Source organism: Gymnodraco acuticeps, unplaced genomic scaffold (genome assembly GCF_902827175.1).
Source record: "Gymnodraco acuticeps unplaced genomic scaffold, fGymAcu1.1, whole genome shotgun sequence".
NCBI classification, from domain to species: Eukaryota; Metazoa; Chordata; class Actinopteri; order Perciformes; family Bathydraconidae; genus Gymnodraco; species Gymnodraco acuticeps.
Genome location: NW_022991934.1, coordinates 105,751 through 133,380, shown reverse-complemented (window position 1 = coordinate 133,380; position 27,630 = coordinate 105,751). Strand labels below are relative to the sequence as shown.

Sequence of the window (27,630 nt, the reverse complement as noted above, 5' to 3'; positions counted from 1 at the left end):
AGACAGATCTTTGTGAGGGTCTCTGGCGCCCTCCGGTGGAGCTGCAGCGAACTGAACTCAGGTCAGGTGGAGTCAGCTGATTCTTCTCACAAACAGGAAGAGGAAGTCACAATTCGGAAACCTGTCATGTAAAATAGCTAACTCATTTGTACACTTGTTTTATTTATTAAGAAAGGGGTCCGGCTGAAGATGTTCGGGGGGGGACGATGAGGACGGGGACTTCCTGTCTCCCGCAGGAGGGTGAGTGTGTTTCTCAGCCAAGCTAATGCCTTTAGCCTCTCAGCTAACTAGCTTACCAGCATTAGCCGGGCTTAGCTGGGCTCGTGATTTAGCCACATTCCATTTCAAACCAGGCTATTTATGTTGACCCTGTTAGTAGGAGAGAACAACTCAGCCTGAGCTTTACAAAGATAAGGGATAGGTTGTTCGGCCTACATAAGAACACTTTGCAATGAGAGTTGTCCATTATTGTTCTTCTCCCACAATGCCAAGTGAAGCACAATGAAGCATTTCAATAGAATACACATTTTAGATAAATAAAGATAAGATATACTTTGATTGATCCCAGTTTTGGAAATGATTTGATCACAGCAGCATGTAGACAAGCATTGCACATGAAATAAAAAGGAAATCAAATACAAAATAAACAGCAAATATATCAGTAAAAATAATAATAAACAGAACAGTGCATATTTATATATCAATATACCTAGAGTATCTCTATTGAATATATTATATCAATGTACAGATGCAAAAATAAAATAAAACTGAAATCAGTGAAATATTCATAAAGGTTGCTCTCATTAAACTACCAGATATTTCATGATTTTTTTAAACTTCTAAATAAGAAAGTGGGACAGTTTAGGGAAGCTGCAAGTTCATTTCATTTATTTGTACCATGTTCGTTAACGGCTAGAAAGTACTTTCATTCTACAAAAAGAAAATGTATAACACAGCATCTAGAGCCTAGATCTTTGTCTAAACTTCTTTCAGATATACCTGCACTGCTTTCCTTCTCTCTGGTGAGGATGGTGTGTCATGTCTTCTCTCTGGTGAGGATGGTGTGTCATGCCTTCTCTCTGGTGAGGATGGTGTGTCATGCCTTCTCTCTGGTGAGGATGGTGTGTCATGTCTTCTCTCTGGTGAGGATGGTGTGTCATGCCTTCTCTCTGGTGAGGATGGTGTGTCAATGACTTCTCTCTGGTGAGGATGGTGTGTCATGCCTTCTCTCTGGTGAGGATGGTGTGTCATGCCTTCTCTCTGGTGAGGATGGTGTGTCATGTCTTCTCTCTGGTGAGGATGGTGTGTCATGCCTTCTCTCTGGTGAGGATGGTGTGTCATGTCTTCTCTCTGGTGAGGATGGTGTGTCATGTCTTCTCTCTGGTGAGGATGGTGTGTCATGCCTTCTCTCTGGTGAGGATGGTGTGTCATGTCTTCTCTCTGGTGAGGATGGTGTGTCATGTCTTCTCTCTGGTGAGGATGGTGTGTCATGTCTTCTCTCTGGTGAGGATGGTGTGTCATGCCTTCTCTCTGGTGAGGATGGTGTGTCATGTCTTCTCTCTGGTGAGGATGGTGTGTCATGCCTTCTCTCTGGTGAGGATGGTGTGTCATGCCTTCTCTCTGGTGAGGATGGTGTGTCATGCCTTCTCTCTGGTGAGGATGGTGTGTCATGTCTTCTCTCTGGTGAGGATGGTGTGTCCATGTCTCTCTCTGGTGAGGATGGTGTGTCATGTCTTCTCTCTGGTGAGGATGGTGTGTCATGTCTTCTCTCTGGTGAGGATGGTGTGTCATGTCTTCTTCTCTCTGGTGAGGATGGTGTGTCATGTCTTCTCTCTGGTGAGGATGGTGTGTCATGCCTTCTCTCTGGTGAGGATGGTGTGTCATGTCTTCTCTCTGGTGAGGATGGTGTGTCATGTCTTCTCTCTGGTGAGGATTGTGTGTCATGTCTTCTCTCTGGTGAGGATGGTGTGTCATGTCTTCTCTCTGGTGAGGATTGTGTGTCATGTCTTCTCTCTGGTGAGGATTGTGTGTCATGTCTTCTCTCTGGTGAGGATGGTGTGTCATGTCTTCTCTCTGGTGAGGATGGTGTGTCATGCCTTCTCTCTGGTGAGGATGGTGTGTCATGCCTTCTCTCTGGTGAGGATGGTGTGTCATGTCTTCTCTCTGGTGAGGATGGTGTGTCATGCCTTCTCTCTGGTGAGGATGGTGTGTCATGTCTTCTCTCTGGTGAGGATGGTGTGTCATGTCTTCTCTCTGGTGAGGATGGTGTGTCATGCCTTCTCTCTGGTGAGGATGGTGTGTCATGTCTTCTCTCTGGTGAGGATGTTGTGTCATGCCTTCTCTCTGGTGAGGATGGTGTGTCATGTCTTCTCTCTGGTGAGGATTGTGTGTCATGCCGTCTCTCTGGTGAGGATGGTGTGTCATGCCTTCTCTCTGGTGAGGATGGTGTGTCATGCCTTCTCTCTGGTGAGGATGGTGTGTCATGTCCTTTCTCTCTGGTGAGGATGGTGGGTGTCATGTCTTCTCTCTGGTGAGGATGGTGTGTCATGTCTTCTCTCTGGTGGAGGATGGTGTGTCATGTCTTCTCTCTGGTGAGGATGGTGTGTCATGTCTTCTCTCTGGTGAGGATGGTGTGTCATGTCTTCTCTCTGGTGAGGAGGGTGGTGTCAGCCTTCTCTCTGGTGAGGATGGTGTGTCATGCCTTCTCTCTGGTGAGGATGGTGTGTCATGTCTTCTCTCTGGTGAGGATGGTGTGTCTGCCTTCTCTCTGGTGAGGATGGTGTGTCATGCCTTCTCTCTGGTGAGGATGGTGTGTCATGTCTTCTCTCTGGTGAGGATGGTGTGTCATGCCTTCTCTCTGGTGAGGATGGTGTGTCATGTCTTCTCTCTGGTGAGGATGGTGTGTCATGTCTTCTCTCTGGTGAGGATGGTGTGTCATGACTTCTTCTCTCTGGGTGAGGATGTGTGTCATGCCTTCTCTCTGGTGAGGGATGGTGTGTCATGACTTCTCTCTGGTGAGGATGGTGTGTCATGCCTTCTCTCTGGTGAGGATGGTGTGTCATGACTTCTCTCTGGTGAGGATGGTGTGTCATGACTTCTCTCTGGTGAGGAGTGTGTGTCATGCTTCTCTCTGGTGAGGATGGTGTGTCATGTACTTCTCTCTGTGAGGATGGTGTGTCATGACTTCTCTCTGGTGAGGATGGTGTGTCATGCCTTCTCTCTGGTGAGGATGGTGTGTCATGACTTCTCTCTGGTGAGGATGTGTGGTCAGTGCCTTCTCTCTGGTGAGGATGGTGTGTCATGTCTTCTTCCTCTGGTGAGGATGGTGTGTCATGCCTTCTCTCTGGTGGAGGATGGTGTGTCATGTCTTCTCTCTGGTGAGGATGGTGGTGTCATGCTTCTCTCTGGTGAGGATGGTGTGTCATGCCTTCTCTCTGGTGAGGATGGTGTGTCATGCCTTCTCTCTGGTGAGGATGGGGGGGGGGGTCATCCTTCTCTCTGGTGAGGATGGTGTGTCATGCCTTCTCTCTGGTGAGGATGGTGTGTCATGTCTTCTCTCTGGTGAGGATGTTGTGTCATGCCTTCACATCCCCTCTGGCTCTGTGCCTCAGCAAAGATTATTTCATAACTTCCAAACTCTCTCGGGGAGTTTTCAATGATCGTCTGATAAACCTGACCCCTGTTATAAACGTAATGTTTGAATCACATTTCTACTAGCCTACTCGACGTGCCAGTTATATAGACTGAGGAATACATTATTTTTTATAATGCACTTTCTTTACGTCCATTTTGTAACGGCAGGCCATTTCAAAAGGAAGTTCTGATGTTGACAAATAAGAAGTTTGAGGACTCCAAACTGTGATGCTTTTGTTACGACTAGTTTACTATTAATATACCTTGGCTCTCAATTATGATGCATTTAGTTCCAGCTTTGCCACATTCTCAGACTGACAGCCGTGCTCTCTGCTCTGTGTGGCCATTGTGTGATGGCAGCACAGTGTGTGGGGGAATAAGCAGCCAGTATAGGGCATGTTCTGGAGGGAGGGGGTTATGGCGGCTAATTCCTATCACATGCTGCCTGTTAGAGGAGTAAGGTGAAGCTTTTTGCCTCAGCCCATCTGTGCTCAGTGGAGACCCAGCAATGTGCTATGCTGTTGAATCTACCACGATGGTGTGAGAGCGTTGGGGGGCGAGGGATCAGGCTGACCCAGGACTGAGGCACTGCTAGAAGGAGTTTGACTCGCATGCAAACAGACTCTACTCCTCCGAGTTCTTTACCGTGGGTGATGAGGGCCTCGAGGCCTCCAACATGTCGGCTCCAGGAGATTCCAGTGATTACCAGTGGAAGGAGTTCCAGGGGTTAGTACATGCTAGCTGGACTTCAACTGTAGCAGATAATGAAACTGGTGCCTATGATGAGGTAGTAGTTGTAAGGATGTTCCATGTAATAACTTAGTGATGGTTGTCTCCTGAATACACTTGTCAATATGTGGATCATATTGTTTTATTTACAGACACATCCAAGTTTTCCTTCCGGTATAAAAATGTGCTGCTTCACATTTTGTTATATCGGTGCAAAATGACACACAAATGGATGATGACCTGGGGAGGTTGAAACATGTGGCTCCATGATGCTGAGCAACCTAATCTGCTCAAAGGAAAGACATACAGTAAAGATGGTGCATAGACGTTGAGGTTTGGTGAAGGAGTTTTGCTTCACTGCCATGGCCCTGATGCTGCCTTGATGACAGCTGGGCAGACTTCATGTGGACTGAACTGTTGGAAGTGTGGCACGCCCCTGAAATGAAGAGGACAGGCTGATGTACCTGCAGGACTCTGGCTGTTCTGAGTGTGTTATGGTTGATTTCACTTATTGAAAGTCCTTTTGATAAAAGCTTCAACTAAATGAAATGTATTGTTTGAGCAATTTCCCCCTTTGAGCAGGAAGCAGCCTGACTGCACAGTCCTGTCTCATACCTGAGGGGCCATGATGTTTTTTTTCTATGAGCGACCGTACCCAAAGAGTGGCTCATACGGTTCATGAAACAGAAGTTTATGTCAATGATCGTTACCCTTGTTCTGCAGGGCCAAATTGGCCTCCCTGTTTGGACTAGACCAGGAAGGCAGTCAGGGAAATGAGTCCTTCCAGTACACGGCACCGAAGCAGCCGAAAAAGAGCTTCACTTCTGGTAAGACAACGTGAATAGAAACAGCAGTGATGTCAGATTCAGCCATGATGAGGTTGATCCCAATGTGTCTTTTTGTCCGTTTACAGCAGCAGCCTCCCAGAAAGCTTCTCTTCCCCCCGGAGCTCCTGCAGTGTTATTGGCCACAGCAGTCCAGGCCTTCAGATAGTGAGCTCCCAGTTTGTATAGTCTAATCCCATTTACTGTCAATTCTGTATTACTGTAACTTTGTTTTATGTGGGCTGCGGCTATTCACTCCCTTCATGAATACGTATGTATGTACAAGGATGTTCTCCCCTTGTGTCCCTTGTGCAGTATTAACGGACAGTATGTGAAGCAGGGGAAGCTGGGAGCAGCTGTGCTGGGCAACCACTCAACAAAAGAGGTCGGAGGTCTGCTAATTGGTCACTTGTTTCAGATTATTGATGTGACTTTTGATTTTTACAAAAAGTGCACCTCTTTTTTTCTGCAGTACAAGCTGCTTCTGTACTTGAGCCAACAGAAACAAGTGGCGGCGGCCAAGATTCATTTGGGCTTTGTTTTCACGGTGAGTAAACACATAAAGGGTGTTGAACACACCTGGACAGATAATGTGATGTATCACACCTTACACTGAGGGCGCATAATGGGGAACACTAACACGGTTCGATCATTTGTACATCTGAAAACTTCTAACGGAACAAGGTGAAACTAACGGTCACAAACCGCACAAAGTTTTACTTGATCTGATAGGGTTCGCACATATGTTGCGTTTTCTGTCCAATCCACTGTTTTCCATTTAGACTTGTGAAAGGTGCTTTTTTCAGACTGGGACCCACATGTCATGTGACAAGGAAGAACCAATCATAGCCAGCAGATATTTGTCTTTCTTCCGTATGCATTAGTCTGCAGTAAATATATACACACACACACACACACACACACACACACACACACACACACACACACACACACTGCTGTCCCACAGACAATATTTGAACACACACTTAAAACAAGGCCTGGCGCTTACCCTAATAAAGCCACTGCTATTTAAATCATATAATGTTACTTCAAGTAGTAACCCTATAATATATAGCTATGGTTTTAAAGGAAATACAGCAACTGGAGGTATGGTCACTTATGGCCACAGCCTTCTGCTCCAAAAAGGGATTTATTGTCAGGTTTCTATTGGGGGTTTGAATAAATATTGATCAGAGTGACCACAAACTACATTATTATCATGTGCTATATTAACAGCATATTAAAGCCATCTCTTCCCCTGGTTGAACCCCCTTCTATCTGTAGTGTTTACACTTCCTGTTACTGTCTTTATTACTGTGTAAGTGCCTTGGAGTATTTGTTATAGAAAAGTGTTTTACTATAGAGAGACAGCACCTATTCCCGTTCCAGAAATGTCATGTGACTCCTGCCCACAGACACAGCTGGCCAATCGGAGCTCCTGTTTCCTGGCTGTGGGCGGGGCTTTATTGAAATGTATTGAAACTGCTTACACATTTTTGAATCCCAGTGAAATCACAAAATGAAAACTGTAGAATGATTATATAACAAGAAAATGATAAGCAGACATACAAATAAATAAAATAACAAAAGCTTATAAAAAATACTATTATTTTAAGATTGAATGAATTATCCAAAATGAATTTTCTCCAAATGTTAAGAGATCTTTTTGTTATTTTTACGTTGTTTTTCGTTTCTAATGCATTTGTGGCTCTTGTGTTGTGTGCTACCACCTGGCCTGAGGTTATTTATGGCTATGGTTAAATAGCATACATTACCTTGCTGATAAACAACAGGGTCTGCATCTTTACAAATATTGTGCTTTAAAATTCTACTTCTCTCTTTGGCCAATACACATTCCAGCTCTCAGTTTACACTCCATGCACCAGGGGGATTTATTAGTTGTGCGGTTTATTTATAATTCTATTTGACATGCTATATGATCTAATACAATCATGTTCATCATAAAGGGTATGAAGGTCCTCTTCCCATGGCTCTAAAAGAGTATACAAATAACAGAAGTACGGACGCTCTGATCAGCAGGGGAAATACATTCTGATGATCTGCTTTCTGTCCATTTTTTGGACTTTTGGAAAGTTTGAAAAGGTGGCATTATACATGTTTCCAGTTGTGAGTTCATGTAATAGTCCTTTTGGCCTCGACAGTTGGACGTGCTCCACGACCTCATGTTCTAAAGAGGACAACATTATTCATGTTTCCTTCCTGGACACTTCTTAATTCCTCCTGTAACCTCAACACAAGCTACATATATTGTGTGTTTGCAACTTATATAACATCACTGTCATGTCTTCCTTTGTCTAGAATAAAATGTATAGCTTTTAGTCATATTTCATACATGGGAAAAGAAAGAAAGATTCAACTGGAATAAAAACGTTTATATTTGCTTTTTCTCCAGTCATAAACACTAAAGGGAAAACTATTGAGATCAGATTTAGAAAATACATTACCAGAAGCAAAAAGAAGAACTCTTATTGGCTTTAGTAAATACATCTTCATTAGATATTTATAAAGACCTTTTGAAATAAGAACCATACGTTTGGCAGCAGTGTCCACACTCCCTATCAGTCTGTCGCTGTGAATAAATAAGAGTGTGTCACTTGTAAACTAGGGAGCAAGTTGCAGATGAAATGCTGCGTGATGAACTAATGTGTTCTTCCTCATGTTGGTTCTCTGCAGGTACAGCCAAACAATTACTGCACTTTTTATGATGAGCAGAGGCAGAACTGGTCCCTGATGTTTGAATCGGAGAAAGCTTCATCAGACTTCTGCAAAGAGGTGAGTGACACAGGAGCAGACCTGAACTGGAGATGATAACACCGTAAGAAACCAGCTGTCTGTTAACGTGGATCCGGACTGTTCTTCAGATCCCTGCTTCATTCTGACCTCCACAGATGCATGCTTTTTCCAAATACCATGAGTCCTGTTTATTCAATAAGAATTGCTTTATTTTCTTAGGTGTGTTTGGCGAAAGCAAACAGCGTCGTCCCCCTGGAGGCCGTGGTGGTCCAGGATCTGAGTCTGGGTGAAGGCCAGGCCGTGGAGAATGGAGACTCTCTGGAGGTGGTGTACACAGGCTGGCTGCTTCAGAACCACACCATCGGAGAGGTGACGTCCACCATTATTTCATCAATTCATTCTCCAGCTTTGTGTAGATTTCATGACACACTCATCATTGAATCTTTGATATCCTTCAGATGTTTGACACCAACCAGAATAAGGACAAGTCGCTACGCCTGAAAATTGGAGCTGGAAAAGTGATCAAAGTAAGTCAACACCAGGGTTCATTTCATGACTATTTTAGTTGCTCAACAATTGATCAAAAATGAATGATGACAAGATAGCACCAATGTCATTAAACAATTACTGTGGCTACAACACCAAACATAAAGACTGAATCAAAAAGTAGCACTTTGTTTAATACAAAATGCACTTCATCGAAATAGCAGCTTAAGTTCAACCCCCTTTAAAACATCTGTTAAGTCTTTAAAACCCTGTAAAGGTTTATAGCCCCTTCACACTACATACACATATCTTTATATGCAAATATTTATATTGGAATAGTATGCAATGAAATCAAATAATATACACAGTTACTGATTTATAGATTCTTTAAATATAGACTTTGTTTTAGTGGAGATGGGGTTAGTAAAGGCTAAAACCAGCATAACAGAAAGCTTAGTTTCATTCATTTATGATGGAGTGTTGAAGATGAGGTTCATCTTATGGCATCCATTCATTACATTTCTAACAGTATGTGTTATGACCTGGTGTGGTCTGCAGGGCTGGGAGGAGGGGATGGTGGGGCTGAAGAAGGCAGGCCGTCGTCTCGTGGTGGTCCCCCCCGACCAGGCCTACGGAGCCAAAGGAGTTCCCAACCGCGTCCCCGCTAACAGCACTCTGATTTTTGAAGTGGAGCTTCGACGGGTAACACCCACTGAACACTTTTCTACACTCACCTCTTGTATTTGATATTTGCTCACATCATGAGTGTTCTTATCTTGCGTTAGTACATGTCTTTGACTTTATTCCTATTGATCGTCATGTTGCCAGTGGGGACTGAAGATCTTTCTGCCCGTCTTCCACTTTAGGTGAAGTTTTCCAAGGACAATGGGTCTGTTAGTTCCAATGCCAGCACCAGAGGCTCTGCTGCCCCCTCCCCAGTTCCTTCCCCAGCCCCCAGTGGGGAGAATGTGGCCCTAGAGCCCCCCCCACAGACCACAGCCTCCGGTCCAGGCAGACCAGGGTGAGTCTTAGGCCTCAGGAAACAATAAACAGTATTAACCATCATTCTTTTGTTGCCTCAGATGATTTTTATTTGACCTTTTTTTATTTGATTTGCAGGGAGCCACCACTTCGTGCAAAGTCAAACTCTCTGAGTGAACAGCTGGCAGTAAGCCCCCCCACAGACGTTCTTCCTATTTACAATGTTTTGTGATGTTTATTGCATTTTCTTTGCAGCTGGATTGATGGAAGGTTTCTTTTTCACACTTCAGAATCCAGACGCCACAAAAGCAAAACTGATCTCTCGCATGGCGAAGATGGGCCAGCCTATGCTGCCCTTTCTGACGGGGGGGGCCAGCCAGCCCGAGTCCAGTGATTCTGAGCTGGAGGTAGGTCGGCACAATGTGGGGGTTAAAGAATATGTCTGGTAGTGTTATCATTTTCTCTTATTGCCACAAACCCATAAGGAGGCCAAGACCGACAATGAATGTTTTTCAGCTCAATTGTTGCCAAAAAAACTATTCAAATCACATGAGTATTATTTTCAGAAAATGGGAAAGAATGTAACAGCTTTCCTGTTCTAATTATCAGAGCAAACATCATGTTTATAGGGTGTTTTTAAATGGACAACTAGTCAATAAAAGCCTCTTTCCACAGAAGACATTTTGACTAGTCATACTAGGTAAAGCACAGGTGTTGCTTAAAATATTTACAATGGCTCTCTTCTATTCAAGTGCTCTTGTTTACAGTGGGATTCAATCACATTTGAAGTATATGTATTGTGTTTGTATTCATTTGGAATCAACCAGTTATTCTTAAAGGGGCACTTTTCGGGGTTGACCCAAACCTCATCTAAGAATATTTCGGCCTCTGCTGCTCTGACTTTCGTCTTTCATTTGTATCTGTTTCTTGATAATCTTTCATCCTTATGGGAATACAACAACTGCATTTTAAATGATTATTAACTTTAAGGAATGATATCTGATTATATAAATGTGGTGTCACTACTTACTTTGTGCCACTGTTGGTCTCCAGGACACCAGTGGCAGCAGAGAGAGGGAGCAGCCTGCTGCTCCGTCTCCACTGCAGATCTCCGCCTCTGCTCCAGCAGCTGCTCCTGCACTACATCCTCACACCGCTCCACCTTCTGCCTTACTTCCTTTTATGAGCACTGCTGCCCCACAGCCCGGACTGACAGGCAGCAGCCATGCCTTTCAGGTGGGATTCCTCCACATATGGTACTGACATCAGTAAGTACATCATGGACAGACGTGGTAATATCAGTGCATTCTGTTGTCTTCCAGCCTTACTCTTACACACAGAGCTCTGGGGCTCCATCCCAGCTGCAGCCTGTGGGCCAGGTGTATCCTGCACAACCTGTTCCATACATGGGTAAGAGTTCTATTCAATAAGGATCAACCGCTGCCTCATTTATCAATATAACTACACGGCTGCAGGACACTTGTGTTTGGTTTCAATAGTGAAAGTTCGATAATTAAACTGATGGTTTGTTCTGGTCAGGCTCCAGTGATGTCACTTCCTTCTTGATGACTGAGGCCCGACAACACAACACAGAGATCCGATTATCTGTCGGAAAAGTAGCAGATAAAGTGGATCAACTGGCCTCAAAGGTATAAACTCTGTGAATTACAATATGTTTAAGATATGTTTCAATATGTTTTAATAGAAAGGAGAACATCTGGTTGGATTTGTATTGATGTTTTGGTTTTGACAGATAGATGACCTTCAAAGGCATGGAAGTCTTTCTGTGGCTGTTCCTAGTTTGTCTATGGAAACCTCCATGATCATGCACAACATCCAAAGAATAGTCCAGGTACAAACGCTGCCTTGTGTTCTAGGAGCCACTTTTTTTTATATCATAATAATAGATAGGTGTACTGGGATAGAATTCCAACTGTATTCCTGAAGCTTATTTTTGCCTTTTAGGAAAATGAATGTTTAAAAAAAGAAGTCTTTGATAAAAGCTCTCGTATTGAGGAGCAGAACCGTAAGATTGGGGAGCTCATCAACCAGAACCAGAGGTGAGTCACAGACAGAACATCATGACATCACTGTGTCATCAGTCATACATGTCAAAGTTGTCACGTGGAGCTCTTATGTTTGATAGCAGCATTAAGTGGTGTGTTTCATTTATTCATTAAGTTCATAATGGTTCCAAAAACATTATTTTATTTAAAAAAATACATTGTCTCATTTTCTTAGAAACATCGTTGAAATTGGTGGATGATGAAAAGAATGAAAATGGGATTTTAATGGACTTAAAGATTTGTGTAAGCTATTATCTGATCTCACACATTGCTATTTAAAAAAAACGATAGGCGGTTGGTATGCAGATGACAATTCAAAATATTGAAGAGGTCTTACAGTATGCCCTCTTCACTGTCCCTCTGACAGTCAAAAGCCCACACTGACTGCAGCTCGAGCAGAGTGTCAGTGTGTGTGTAGTGAGCTGGGTGTGTTGTGTGCTGCTGTTGGTGTGCACTGCAGGTACATGGAGCAGAGTCACTTGGTCATGGAGCAGAGGAACGACTCCCTCAAGTCCTCCAGCGAGCAGAACCAGGCCCGACTGCTGCAGGCGGAGCAGGACAAGGTGAGAGTTACTTTACAGCAGTGCTCAGCTGCTCCCCTGAGTACATTTACTCAAGTACTGTATTTAAGTACAATTTTGAGTTACTTTTATTGAGTATTTCAATTTGTTGCTACTTTTTATTTCTACCCCACTACAGTTCAGAGGTAAATGGTGTACTTTGACTCCGCTACATGTATTTAATCCCTTTAGTTACTTCACAGATGTGGATGAATGATGTGAAATCTAATCAAGTGTTAAATCAGACTTTAGTTCCACCTGGAACTTGTTTAATACGCTGGGGTTGTTTTTTTAAATCATTCTGTTCCTGCTTCACCTCTGATGTTAATGATACGTACTTAACTCAGCCAGCGCCTGATTACTTATGCTGCAGTGCTGCTCTTAAGAAAATCTAGCATTTACTGCTCTCTCTTTCCAGCATGCACTGCCTCAGGACCTGGGCCAGGTGAGCCAGTTTTCTCTGTGTTCTGTAGCAGACAGGGTCACATAGTATCTGCAAATGTTCTGTTTTGAGCACACAAAGCTAAGAGACCCTCACTGAGTTTACCATGGACAGTTTGAAGGAAGATAAACACTCTCTTCCTGAAATCTTTTTTGAGGAGCACAACAGACAGTCTCCCAAACAAGTCACAGGTTTCAAATCAACCCAATCACTTTGGATGCAATTCTAGAATTTAACAGCTGATCTGGTTAATCCCGATCAAGCCCCATTTCCAACTGTTCGGCACCAAAAGTATCATATGCAGCTACTATTTGACCTAGATCTGACGCTGCCCCTGGCTCATCCTGTTTATGTCACACTTCATTGACATTAAAACTAACTTTTTTCCTCCTGTCTCTTATTCCATCCGCCATCACTCACCATGTTCCTCCCACAGGGTCATGCTGCTCACTCACCAGCACCCGGAGCCACTCATTAGGCCTCTCTTTGTTGTTCCATTGTCTGTGTGACCTGGGCTTCGCTTCACTGTAGTCACTGGTACCCCCCCCCCCCTCTCACACCTCCCTCTCTGCGTCTCCATCAGGTGCGTCTGACGGAGGATCTGACTGCCTCCACGGCCCAGATGTCTCAGCTGCAGCTGGAAGCCGCAGCTCAGCAGCAGAAGGCGGCGGAGCTGCAGAACAAACTGATCTCAGCTCTGCAGGACAGCGAGAGGCACTGCCATTGCATCGCTGCCATGGAAACACAGCTGGAAGGTTAGTGCTATACTACTTATTATTAGGGTTGGGAACAGAAACTCGGTTCCAGATGAGAACCGATAAGAAAATGCCGGGTACCGGGTACCCATACAAAATACACAATTTATGTTCTGCTTAACGGTTCCTAGACGCGGTAGACCCTGTATTCCACCGGGTCCGTCTGCGCTGCGGTGACCCGGTGGAATACAGGGTAGGCGGACTGGCCATCTGTGTGTTCTGGAGAATCACAGAACGGCCGGTCGTCAGCGGGCCGGTGACGGGCGGCTCGGTACGCTGACGGCCGGCACCGCCCTTCATTTTTTTAAACGGCATCATGTAAGTTGCGCTGACAGGCGACAGAGGTCCCCCGCAGCGAGGCTCCCCCCGCCGTCCCGTAGACAGTTCACGAGCTCAGTCACTTCATAACACCAAAGATGGGTCGCGGTAAACGCTCTGAGGTGAGGCTCCACTCCACTAAAAAAGAAAAAGACAAGGCACAGTGTAATGCCTGTTAATAGCTTGCCACAGGCATAGCTCAGTTCAAATAAAGCACAGCTATTGTGCAATACATTTGTTTTGCATGTATATTTTTTTATTTGTAAAAATGTCAGTTAAAGCTTAAAAGAATAAAGATATTTTTGTTATCTAAAGGTTTGACCTCTTTCTTTTACAATTTTGGAATCGAAATGGGGGAATCGATAAGAACCGGAATCGGAATCGATAAGAACCGATACATTTCAAACGATACCCATCCCTACTTATTATTGATTTAAAGCAACAATCCTGCAATAAATCCTTACTTCATGAACAGTGTAGTCTTCAGCTTGTTGGAACTGTTTTAGAGAGGTGTTCAACGTTATGACCAAAGAGCAGACTGATGCATTCTACAATCATTATTATGAATTGGTGGACAAACTATTTACTCTCTGTAAAAAGCAGTACAATCAACAGCAGTAGAAAAGAGCAGCCTCCAAAAGCAGAAGTTAATAACCAACAGAATGTTCGTGGTTACACTCACTTCAGAGGTCAGTGGAGTTTGTCCTCCAGGCCTTTGTGCTGCTTTGCATACGTGCTTTGACCTATTATGTGTTAGCCAGGTGAAAGAATCCTGCTCAGTCTCATCTCATGTAATGTTTCTTTTACACATAGTGAGGGGAAGATGCATTAATATATAATGAAAATATGTATCTTTCAAAACAGGTCTCAAATGTTTAATTTTTCAAAAGGCTCAATTATATACAGTGGGGCAGAAAAGTATTTAGTCAGCCACCAATTGTGCAAGTTCTCCCACTTAAAAGATGAGAGAGGCCTGTAATTTTCATCCTAGGTACACTTCAACTATGAGAGACAGAATGGGGGGAAATAATCCAGGAAATCACATTGTAGGATTTTTAATGAATTAATTGGTCAATTCCTCGGTAAAATAAGTATTTGGTCACCTACAAACAAACAAGATTTCTGGCTCTCACAGACCTGTAACTTCTTCTTTAAGAGCCTCCTCTGTCCTCCACTCGTTAACTGTATTAATGGCACCTGTTTGAACTCGTTATCAGTATAAAAGACACCTGTCCACAACCTCAAACAGTCACACTCCAAACTCCACTATAGCCAAGACCAAAGAGCTGTCAAAGGACACCAGAAACAAAATGGTAGACCTGCACCAGGCTGGGAAGACTGAATCTGCAGGTTTGTGTGAAGAAATCAACTGTGGGAGCAATTATTAGAAAATGGAAGACATACAAGACCACTGATAATCTCCCTCGATCTGGGGCTCCACGCAAGATCTCACCCCGTGGGGTCAAAATGATCACAAGAACGGTGATCAAAAATCCCAGAACCACACGGGGGGACCTAGTCAATGACCTGCAGAGAGCTGGGACCAAAGTAACAAAGGCTACCATCAGTAACACACTACGCCGCCAGGGACTCAAATCCTGCAGTGCCAGACGTGTCCCCCTGCTTAAGCCAGTACATGTCCAGGCCCGTCTGAAGTGTGCTAGAGAGCATTTAGATGATCCAGAAGAGGATTGGGAGAATGTCATATGGTCAGATGAAACCAAAATAGAACTTTTTGGTAAAAACTCAACTAGACGTGTTTGGAGGAGAAAGAATGCTGAGTTGCATCCAAAGAACACCATACGTACTGTGAGACATGGGGGTGGAAACATCATGCTTTGGGGCTGTTTTTCTGCAAAGGGACCAGGACGACTGATCCGTGTAAAGGAAAGAATGAATGGGGCCATGTATCGTGAGACTTTGAGTGACAACCTCCTTCCATCAGCAAGGGCATTGAAGATGAAACGTGGCTGGGTCTTTCAGCATGACAATGATCCCAAACACACCGCCCGGGCAATGAAGGAGTGGCTTCGTAAGAAGCATTTCAAGGTCCTGGAGTGGCCTAGCCAGTCTCCAGATCTCAACCCCATAGAAAATCTTTGGAGGGAGTTGAAAGTCCGTGTTGCCCAGCGACAGCCCCAAAACATCACTGCTCTAGAGGAGATCTGCATGGAGGAATGGGCCAAAATACCAGCAACAGTGTGTGAAAACCTTGTGAAGACTTACAGAAAACGTTTGACCTCTGTCATTGCCAACAAAGGGTATATAACAAAGTATTGAGATGAACTTTTGTTATTGACCAAATACTTATTTTTTTTAAATGTGATTTTCTGGATTTCTTTCCCCCCATTCTGTCTCTCAGTTGAGGTATACCTAGGATGAAAATTACAGGCCTCTCATCTTTTTAAGTGGGAGAACTTGCACAATTGGTGGCTGACTAAATACTTTTTTGCCCCACTGTATTTCCTGTGACAGCTGCCACTGTAGCTTTCAAATACTCAAACTAAAGGAATTAGAGCATTTGTTGGGGACTATTTTCTTTAGACGATTAATCTACAATTGAATGTTTTGTGTGTAGACAGATCTGGAGGTAGTCACTTATAAGACCAAAACCAGCACTGTTAGTCTGTCTCTCATTGCGACCCAACTTCCGACTAAAGACAAACATTTCTCCCAAGTTTTTCGTTTTTATAGAACAGCTGCTGTAGTTTTTTAATGAAACATTACGCAAGAAGAAATAGTGCATTTGTTTGGGAATATTTTCAGCAGCAGATTTATTTACATGTTGTGCTCTCTGAGTGTTTCCAGCTACAGCAAGTGAATGCAGGAAAATAACCTACTGTGTTGGACAGAGGAGTAAAATATATCAGACATAATACATAGCAGTTGTTAGTCGATACATCTTTCCAGGCTTTGGTCTGCAATGGGATTGGTATCGGTGCCTCTAGTCCAGTGGTTCTCAAAGTGGGGGGCACAGAGGCATGACAGGTGGGGCGCGAGAGACCAGGAGGAAAAATGGTCAATACAAAAAAAAAGATTTAAAAAAAATAATAAAAAATCATAATTTGAAAAATTCTTGATTCGAAAAGAATATGATACAGTACAGTACTATTACGTCTGGGTCTCTGTTTCATTAAAGCAAAAGAGTCCTCCTGTCAGACTGAGAGGCTCAGTGAACTAAAGGACTCTCTGAGTGTTTAGATAGTTAACTTTAGTCTAAGTTATATCAGTGGGTCTCAAACGTTTTGATGTAAACAATTATTTCCGAGGCACACGTTTATATGATCATTATAGTTATAAAAAAATAAGAGAATAAATGAAAAACAGGTATGAAATACTATATGACAGTAAAAAAATAATAAAGTTTAAAAGGGTGATTTGTAAAATATCCATAAAGAAAAAGTAAATCTGTTTACAGTTCTGTTTCAAATGGGTGTTGAGAGATGTATCCATAGATCTCTTCATTTTGCTCTCAAAGTGCACCAGAGTGATGCTTTTAACTTCAATATTTAGAAATACATCTTCCCGGGGGAGCTTGCCCCCGGACCCCCCTATGTGAGGTCCACTCCCCACTTATAAAAATAGCACTTTACCCCTGTGTACACCTATATGCCGTGAGCTGATTATCGAGCCTTCATTGTAACTGTCACACTGTGTATTTGCGTGGGGAGTGTTGCAGTAGAACATTCCTCTGTAGCAACCGGTACATTAATGGGAAACCCTAAATGTTTGAGCACCTTCTATGAAACGTCAAGCTACCCCACAGCACCCCCAAAATAAATCTCTGGCGCCGCCACTGAGCCTGACTATTTGTGTTGGGGGGGCCCGACTTTTTTTTTTCTCCAAAGGGGGGGCCTGACAGAAAAAGTTTGAGAACCACTGCTCTAGTCTAAAGAATGGAGTCATGTGAATCTTAGCTTGGGGTTCACCCTGACCTGTCTTCAGGGGCGGACTGGGACTAAACATCAGCCCGGGAAACTCGACCGGCCCAACTCGGTACCGTTAGTCAATTGTCAACGGGCCCACTTCGTTACCGGTTCTCCCAATGGCCAGTCTGCCCCTGCCTGTCTTCATCATCACCTGAATAACACTATGATTCTGGTGTGTGAAAAACTGACTTTTTACAAGAAACATGTCAACAGTCAGATGAAGGTATCTTCTTGTAGCATGAACATGGACCCGAGTGTAGAAGACTGAATGTTGGTAACCAAGAATGTAACACACTAATGGCGCATTTCCACCATGGCGCGGTTTAAGCGTGCCGTGTCGTGCCGGGCCCGTTTTTGGTTGCGTTTCCACTATGCCTAGTTCCGGCCCGGGGCTACTTTTTCACCTTTTTTCTGGCCCGACAAAATCGTGGTTCTGTCGGGGCCAACAAACAGGGCTGAGTCGGGCTGAGTTTGCTAAGAGAGAATCGCTGGCAAGGGGGCTACAACTACAACAAGATGAACATATTTGACCGTGATTTAATTGTAATACACGTTTCAAAATGATGCCAAAGTAACAACATACTGATACTGGTTAGTAAAAACCATGAATTAATGCTTTGACAAGTCTGCAGACAGACGGCAGGCAAAAAACCCTTTTAAAATGCGTGATGCATCTTCTTATTACAGACACATGCATTTCCTAACATTCGGTCTATATGCTGTAAAATGTATTATCTCTTTGATTTATACACGGCATCTATTGCACGTCTGTCCGTCCTGGGAGAGGGATCCCTCCTCTGTTGCTCTCCCTGAGGTTTCTCCCATTTTTCCCTTTAAACTGTGGGTTTTCTCTGGAAGTTTTTCCTTGTACGATGTGAGGGTCTAAGGACAGAGGGTGTCGTTTTCTCATACTGATATTCTGCACAAACTGTGCTGTTGTATTTGCTGTAAAGTGTCTTTACTGTAGGGTATTTTTATTATATGTACAGCTCTTTGGCTCGACCAAAAATCGTTTAAAAATGTACTCCGACCGTCCACACTCACAACAACGGCCTATACAGACATAAATAAAGCAGCGACTGTATTCTCCATGCCACAGAGAGTCTGTGGTTTGTACTTGTTTAACTTTTGTACAGTTTCTGAACAGATATGAGGAGCTGTGAGCTTGAGTGCTAACAGCTAATGGCTGATGTTGTTTTTCTGGGGTGCTCATTGAAGATCACGTCACGGCTCCGCCTACACTGCGTTACTATAGTTACTGCCCCAGCTCCTAAACTGTAATGGAAGCGCAGCATTAAAGTGAGCCGGGCCTAACAAAACCGTACTAAGTCGAGCGAGGCCTGCGGTGGAAATGCGCCATAACTGACCAAAGGCCATTAGGGATTACTAGGAAGGTGTGTGGTGTGTGTGTGGTGTGTGTGGTGTGTGTGTGTGTGTGTGTGTGTGTGTGTGTGTGTGTGTGTGGTGTGTGTGTGTGTGTGTGTGTGTGTGTGTGTGTGTGTGTGGTGTGTGTGTGTGTGTGTGTGTGTGTGTGTGTGTGTGTGTGTGTGTGTGTGTGTGTGTGTGTGTGTGTGTGTGTGTGTGTGTGTGTGTGTGTGTGTGTGTGTGTGTGTGTGTGTGTGTGTGTGTGTGTGTGTGTGTGTGTCTAACATGTAATGTGTGTGTCTAACATGTAATGTGTGTGTCTAACATGTAATGTGTGTGTCTAACATGTAATGTGTGTGTCTAACATGTAATGTGTGTGTCTAACATGTAATGTGTGTGTCTAACATGTAATGTGTGTGTCTAACATGTAATGTGTGTGTCTAACATGTAATGTGTGTGTCTAACATGTAATGTGTGTGTCTAACATGTAATGTGTGTGTCTAACATGTAATGTGTGTGTCTAACATGTAATGTGTGTGTCTAACATGTAATGTGTGTGTCTAACATGTAATGTGTGTGTCTAACATGTAATGTGTGTGTCTAACATGTAATGTGTGTGTCTAACATGTAATGTGTGTGTCTAACATGTAATGTGTGTGACTAACATGTAATGTGTGTGACTAACATGTAATGTGTGTGTCTAACATGTAATGTGTGTGTCTAACATGTAATGTGTGTGTCTAACATGTAATGTGTGTGTCTAACATGTAATGTGTGTGACTAACATGTAATGTGTGTGACTAACATGTAATGTGTGTGACTAACATGTAATGTGTGTGTCTAACATGTAATGTGTGTGTCTAACATGTAATGTGTGTGACTAACATGTAATGTGTGTGACTAACATGTAATGTGTGTGTCTAACATGTAATGTGTGTGACTAACATGTAATGTGTGTGACTAACATGTAATGTGTGTGTCTAACATGTAATGTGTGTGACTAACATGTAATGTGTGTTCCAGAGCTGAAGGAGGCAGCAGAGAGGGCCCAGGCTCAGTACCGCTCAGAGAAGCAAAGACGTAAAGAGATGGAGCTGAGAGTCAACAACATGGAGGAGGAAGTGCAGGACCTGAAGACTGATAAAGACAGCCTGGAACGAGTATGTCCGCTAGTGTTTGTGTCCACAGGTTCTCTTCAGTCAGAACAGAGTCAGTCAAAGATGATGTGTTACAGAACTAATTCAGGGAGAGTGTTTGAAATGTGAACTACACTGAACAAAAATATAAACGCAACACTTTTGTTTTTGCTCCCATTTTTCATGAGATGAACTCAAAGATCTAAAACATTTTCTATATACACAAAATAACCATTTCTCTCAAATATTGTTCACAAATCTGGAAAAATCTGTGATAGTGAGCACTTCTCCTTTGCCGAGATAATCCATCCCACCTCAAAGGTGTGGCATATCAAGATGCTGATTAGACAGCATGATTATTGCACAGGTGTGCCTTAGGCTGGCCACAATAAAAGGCCACTCTGAAACGTGCATTTTTGCTTTATTTGGGGGGTCTGGGGGGGTCCGAAAACCAGTCAGTATCTGGTGTGAGGGGTAGGGTTAGGGTAAGGGTAATGTTGTGAATCGAGTGGCCTGTGTTCGTCATCCATAACATACGCCTGCCCATACCCTAACCCCACCACCACCATGGGCCACTCAATTCACAACATTACCCTACCCCTAACCCTACCCCTCACACCAGATACTGACTGGATTTCGGACCCCCCCAGACCCCCCCAACAAAGCAAAAATGCACGTTTCAGAGTGGCCTTTTATTGTGGCCAGCCTAAGGCACACCTGTGCAATAATCATGCTGTCTAATCAGCATCTTGATATGCCACACCTGTGAGGTGGGATGGATTATCTCGGCAAAGGAGAAGTGCTCACTATCACAGATTTTTTCAGATTTGTGAACAATATTTGAGAGAAATGGTTATTTTGTGTATATAGAAAATGTTTTAGATCTTTGAGTTCATCTCATGAAAAATGGGAGCAAAAACAAAAGTGTTGCGTTTATATTTTTGTTCAGTGTAGTTGCCAGTACATGTTGACAGTTACTTCCCATTCCTTTAAGACACTCTCTGAAAGGAGGCAGAAGTGGCAGGCTGAGCGTCAGCGTCGGGACGAGGAGGTGGAGGAGCTCCGGAAGAACAGCCAGCTGGAGCAGGACAATCTGAGAGCTCTGCTGCGCAAGGCCAGGAGCAGCACCGACACCGCTGCAGCAGAGCAGGTGGGCCAATCAGAGCCACTGTAGAAATATAAATGATAACGTGATGGTTCAATAACTTGCAATTGTTCATCTCTCTGAATTCCCTTACAAATATTCTGAATCAGTTAATAATACCAGAATCAGAATTGTTTTTCTTACCAAGTAGGTTTACAAATATGAGGAATTTGCTTCGGTATGGTGCATACAAAGTTATTAAAAAAAAATAGTGTAGAGCTGTGTAGATTCTAAAGAGGTGGTGTGGAGCAGAAATGTGCTAAATGTTGTTCACATAAATGTAATGCAAACTGTTTTTCTGGGGTGGATGATAGTCAATGGATGTGGCGAGAGGCTTTGGTCCTTTTTATAGTATGTTTTATAAAAGAGTTTATCTCACGTGACTTCATTGGCAGCATTGCATCCCTCATGTTCTGTGGCCTGCGTGTGTTGCAGCTATGTCAGCAGCAGGTGGAGCTGGAGGAGCAGTGGAGGGGGAGGTGTGAGCAGATGATGGCCGGTGGCAGAGAGCAGCACAGCAGAGAGCTGGCTGAGGTCTGCGAGCAGAGAGACGCTCTGCAGGACAGGCTCACCCAGCTGCAGGACAAGGTGGACAACACACACACACACTCCAAAATATTCAATCAGCAAGTCTGTCTCATTGGTTATTGATTGGAACTCTACATTTGCACATTATGAGACATGTTGGCTCAGGGGCTTTTTGAACGTTACCCACACTACGGACTGAAACCCCTGATATATTTCCAACAACTTTATAATGCTGGATATCCATTTTAATAATAATGTAATATCTTTAATATTATGTTTTGGTTTTGTCTTTTAATGTTGGGTCATGAGTTAAGATCATAATAAGGAGCAGGCGAAGTGTAATATGGCATTAATGATTTCTGTACATTACCTCAACATATCTAATGAACTTTGTAAGGAACAAAACTCCAGCCGTTCATACATGTACCAAAAACGTAAGGCTCAAACAGCTTTCACCAAAGAAAACAAGTACACAATGCAGCTTGAAATTCTGTAGGCTAGCTAGTTAGCTTAAAAAGATCAAACTGCTAACTAGCCAGCTTTCTATCCTAGGGTTAGGGTTATCTACGTTCTTTTGTTTTCACAACGGATTTTGTTATTAAACTGAAACAATTAGATGATGAAATGATTAGTTCTCAAATTAGAAAACTAAAAATTAAAATACTAAAAAAATAAAGTAAGTCTGAACCTTTTTTACTTGGATTCACCATAATTGGACACAAGTTGGCTTGACATAGTGAAGAGTTACTATATGATGATTGCCTTATTCTTGCCTCTGTTTCACTCTCAACAGTTCACGGCTGTGAAGCAGTCAAGAAATGTAGAAGAACAGACTTTGCTCCAACACCGCGGGCAGACTGAGGAGCTGCAGGCCCTGCAGGGGAGAGTAAGATGGGGGGGCTGCTGTCAGACACTATGCTCTTCACTGGCAGGGAATGCATCTGCCAGGACATTAATGGCGCATTTCCACTACACAGCGCGGAGCTCGCTTTAAGCGTGCCGAGCCGTGCGGGGCCCGTTATTGGTTGCGTTTCCACTTGGCGTATAACTGACAGGTACTATTTCACAGTTTTCTGGCCCCATAAAATGAAGGTTCTTTCCGGGCCAACAACCAGGCTGAGTCGGGCTGAGTATGCTAAACTAGAGAGAGAATCGCTGGCAAGGGGGCTACAACTACAACAAGATGAACATATTTGACCGTGATTTAATTCTAATACACGTTTCAAAATGATGCCGAAGTAACAACATACTGATACCGGTTAGTAAAAACCATGAATGAATGCTTTGACAAGTCTGCAGACAGACGGCAGGCGAAAAAACCCTTTTAAAATGCGTGTTTTCTAAATGGAGCTTGGCTAAGCTAACGTTATATATGCTCCGACCGTCCACACTCACAACAACGGCCTATACAGACATAAATAAACCAGCGACTGTATTCGCCATGACACAGGCAGTCTGTGGTTTGTACTTGTTTAACTTTTGTCTAGTTTCTGAACAGATATGAGGAGCTGTGAGCTCTGAGTGCTAAGAGCTAACTGTGTTGTTTTTCTGGGGCTCTCATCGAAGATGAGTCACGGCTCCGCCTACACTGCGTTACTATAGATACTGCCCCAGTTCCTAAACTGTAATGGCAATGCGCCATAAAGTGAGCCAGTCCTAACGAGGCCTAGCCATACCGAGCCAGGCCGTGTAGTGTGGGAATGCGCCATTAGACATCGTATTAAAGTAAATGTTTGCCTCTTTTTATTTCTTAGTACACAACCTTGGAGCAGCAAGCAGTGTCTGTGAGGGAGGCTCTGGAAAGAAGAGTAGCTGAACTGGAGCAGCAAGGCTCTGAGCAGCAGGCTTCTGGGGACTCTTCAGCAGAGGTGGGGTTCCTCCATCAACCCTAAAAAAATGTCTTCCGGTTTTCCCATCATTCATTAGAAGACAAAAGGAGAGAATACAAATCCAGAATGATTAACAATAGCTCATTAGAGCCTCTAGATGTCAGTGTAGGCCCCTCCCACTCTCAGTTCTAGCTTCCCCACACACAAAAAGGAAGTCCGAACTACAGGGGGTATGAATGTAACAATTTACATTTCTACAACTTGTGTTTCAGTTTGATATCTGCTTTATGTAGGAGTTTCATGCAGGCAAAATATGAAGAGCTATACATTCCATGCCTGTGACGTGAAGCTGTGTGTTTCTGCAGGTGAAGCGCGTGATGAACGGAGTGTTTCACTCTCTGAGAGGACAGTTTGACCTCAGTGAGTCTTACAGTGGCCAGGCTGTGCTGGGGGTGATCGTCACTACTATCAAGGTGAAGACGTTTCACACACACACACACACACACACACACACACTCACTCACTCACTCGCTCACACACACTCACACACACAGGTTTATTGACACACTAGGTGTTATTTAATGCAGTTCAACAGACACACACCTCACAGTGCCTGGTACACTCCTTTGTGTACACAAAGGGGCACCCTTGACAGTACATCAGGCTGCACTGTCAAGGGTTAACCATGTAACTCATCCAAAAACAACCTGCACTGTATATACACATATTACTTTCACCTGCACATATACATGTACATACAGTACATATTTAACTATATTCACTCGTATCTGAATATATGTACATTCAGCTGCTCATTGAATTTCCCTCTATTATTGTGTTTTTCTATTAATAATTACATGTTTATGCTTTTTTTTAATTCCTAGTCTTCTTGTTTGAACTCTTGTGTGTACTGTCCCGTGTTTCTCTCTTATTCCTGTTACACCTGAATTGCCATACGGGGATCAATAAAGGTCTCTGGGTCTTTAGATGTACTTAGCAGTCCTTGTCCCTGGTTAGAGTGGTAACAAATACAAACACGTAATACAGTAATCTAATAGAGCTGATGGCAGGGTGTTCCTAAACTGTGGGCTTCTAATTGTAAAGAGGCTGACTGAAGGTAGTATGAGCTGCTTTGCAGTGTCCACTGACTGACTGTTATATCTTACCTTTTGTTATTTTTCACTGACTAGTTCTGGGGCATTTAAACACTTGAAAATCTATTTAATAAACGAGAGATTTATGGAAACATCAAAGCTTGATAAATGATACTTCATACTTAATTCTACATTGATGAAATGTATTTTGTTCAGATTTGTTCAAAGCTTGTTATTGCTTATTGAGTGCTGGGCCCCAGACGGACACACAATAAGAGAGATTTGATCAAATGATGAACTTTATTTAATATATGGATATTTTTCCAGAATGTGACCCTGCAGCTGCTCACTGGCACAGACAGATCTTCACTGGGACAGGAAGAGGAGGAATGTGATGTGAAACAGAGACAGGAGACAGTGCAGAATATACATGTGAATGGCGACAGAGAAGTCCAAGAGAAAGAACTTGAAGCCGAATCAGATTCTCAGCAAGTGAGTGAGAGCCAGACGGATGAGGACGTGGCAGCAGAGACGGAGACACTTCCTGAGTCAGAGACAGTAAGCCTGGCCACTGATCTCAGCCCCCTTTCTACCACTGAACCCAAACTGCATGAAACGGCAGAGTGTGAAGTGGAGCAGGAAATCTCCTCAGAGCAAAAAGAAACCTTTGAGTCTGCAGACCCACATAATATACCTGAAGAGAGTCCAGCAGCTGAGCACAGACAGGAACCTGTGTCAGAGGGGACTCACAGCAGTGAGGGGGGCAAAGAGAGTGAAGGAGAAATGCAGGACGGCTCCCAGAAAGCCTTTGGCCCCCCTGCCAACCCTCCCCCACCTCCCAATGCACTACCAGACAGCTCAGGAGAGGAGCCCAGGTGAGTCCTGGCAGGAACTAAGTATATGCACTATATGTAACCTGATGAGGTCACATATAGTACATATACTTATGCCTGGCTCAGCACAGGGGGATAGTCTTTAGTACAACTCCAAAGAAATCAAACTTAAAAACCTGTGTGTGCACAACCTCAAAAGATATCAAAGCATGCCTGACAGATTTGGAACTGCTGAGAATATTTTCAATTCAGGTTTTCTTTACTTCTTGTAAAAACAAGTGTATGGTTTGATATTGAAGAAACTATCCAAAGCATAATGTATGAATCTTATTTTGTGTTATTTTATATCCACACTACGATATATAAAGTTATTTTGACTTAATGCAGAAGTCACTCTCTTTTTTCTATTAGAGTTCGATGCTCCTGCCTCTCAGAGTTTGACTTAATTATCTTAACTGCAGTCTCATGCTGTTTATTAGTGACTGGTGGGGCTTTACCTGCTAATAAGAATCAACTGACACATGCCTTCATTTACCAGAGCTAAGGGGTTCATCCTTATAAGAGCACAGATCTGTCATGATGTCATGATGTAGACTTTTCTTAGGAGAACACATTTCAAATCAAACTACGGAGTATATTGTTGAATGCGACACATCGTTGAGATGCCTGTAGAAAGAGCATCGTACAGCAGGAGGAACATAAGAGATGATCCTCTGTCTCTTAAGGAGGCATGTAGGAGGCACATTTATTGCACGGCTTGTTGTGAAGCTCAGTGTAAATGGTTTTTGGCCTTTGATGCAAATCAGTTGTTGAATGCATCTTGTTCATTCGACTACTTGAGGCACAGTGAGGGTAGTAGGCAGTCCTGGACATGATGTTTCAATGCAAAGTGAAGTATGTATAGTACAGTATAAAAACGTTGTTAGGCTGAGACACAAATATTGACAGATACTGTCATTCTAAGAATTTGCCCAACTTTTTGTATAATGTGTATATTAATATTGCTTATATTCACAGAGGTGCCTATATAGGGTTTCATATGTCTTTGGTTATTTGGCTCATGATTCTTGTTTATCAGGATATTATTGAATGCAACACAACATTTGGAAAATGGTTTCTTTGCAATATTTGAAAACTATTCGAACAATTCAGAGGTGAGCTGAAACCTTTGAGAATACATCTAAAAACATTTGCTCCACTTTGGAACCCAACACAATGATTTAAGCTATATGTTTCTTTTATTAGCGATGTATCTCCAAGCATCAACAAGAAATGCAGTTTTGAGGGCCAATACGACTAATAGACCAGATCTAACATGTTTGTGCCGCCCTGCCTGTCAATGTATGCCTGATTCCTGCAGACTATCTGCTTGTCCCACCTGGTGTTTCTTGCTTTCTTCATCCCCATTTTCTTTTCTCCTCACTGTCTTTATGTTCCTCCCCGTCCGCCTCTACCCCTTTTCTGCTATTCTCTTAGTCTGACTGAGGGAATGGGAGAGGAACATGGAGAAGAACCATTTTTCCAGATCACAACTCCTGCCAAACCCCCCGCAGCACCCAGCGAGGAGGAAGAGGAGGATGAGATGGTGAGGAAGGATGTGCAGGTCCCCTGTTTCAGTGCGACGTCAGTCATTGATGTTTTATCACCATACTGCTTTAGAAGATGATTACCTGAGGATAACGATATTTATGTTATCATCTCTTTCCTTTGTGTCCAGAGCTTGAAGGGGCACCCCCCCCCTGCCCCTCTCTTTGGTGACGATGACGAGGATAATGATCTGGACTGGCTGAACTGAGATGGTTCAGAATAAACACCTGCCTTTTGATTTTCAAAGCTTAATGCAGACACAAGGTGCTTCAGCGCTGTCTCTGCCAGAGGAGCAGTGAAGACGACTGCTGAAGGGACGGGGGGTCACACAGCCTGAGTGACAGCTGCTGCCTCAGCTACAATCTCAGCCTCTGCCTTTGTTTGAAATAAGAACCCTGCAATTCACAGAAGAAATCATTTTCCATAATTATGTGATATCTGTTGGTAAAGTAATAGCACATTTTTACATGTTATGTAGCAGATTAGTGTTGTAAATCGGAAGATATCCTATTGTTTTAATTTTTAGCTTGCTGCTTTAAGAATAACACTTTTACACGTTTTTTTCTAAACTGAAATTCATTCCAGAAAATAAATGGAAAACGTGGCCTTCACTTGGCGTGTTGTTGTGCGTGCCAAA

General features: G+C 43.3%; 1 protein-coding gene across 1 annotated transcript; it reads left to right on the top strand.

Annotated features, from left to right (window-relative positions):
* Nucleotides 1-188: 188 nt before the first annotated feature.
* fkbp15b (FKBP prolyl isomerase 15b) lies at nt 189-27,630 on the top strand. The gene is made up of 27 exons (XM_034200277.1): nt 189-240; nt 5,086-5,189; nt 5,279-5,354; nt 5,502-5,733; nt 7,881-7,979; nt 8,160-8,309; nt 8,399-8,467; nt 8,985-9,128; nt 9,293-9,447; nt 9,546-9,594; nt 9,698-9,814; nt 10,461-10,643; nt 10,730-10,817; nt 10,947-11,056; nt 11,161-11,259; nt 11,373-11,467; nt 11,934-12,036; nt 13,059-13,230; nt 19,866-20,002; nt 20,973-21,128; nt 21,558-21,710; nt 22,444-22,536; nt 23,405-23,518; nt 23,845-23,952; nt 24,901-25,448; nt 26,883-26,991; nt 27,124-27,630. Exons 5-27 carry the CDS (start codon nt 7,938-7,940, stop codon nt 27,199-27,201), a joined length of 3,072 nt encoding a protein of 1,023 aa, XP_034056168.1. The 5' UTR covers nt 189-240; nt 5,086-5,189; nt 5,279-5,354; nt 5,502-5,733; nt 7,881-7,937; the 3' UTR covers nt 27,202-27,630.

Bases quoted from the DNA above. Each gene is read 5' to 3' on its own strand.
- fkbp15b (XM_034200277.1), top strand. From the start codon at position 7,938: ATGTTTGAATCGGAGAAAGCTTCATCAGACTTCTGCAAAGAG. The intron at 10,818-10,946 runs GTAAGAGTTCTA...TGTTCTGGTCAG, and splicing joins ACAACCTGTTCCATACATGG to GCTCCAGTGATGTCACTTCC. The intron at 11,468-11,933 runs GTGAGTCACAGA...TGTGCACTGCAG, and splicing joins CTCATCAACCAGAACCAGAG to GTACATGGAGCAGAGTCACT.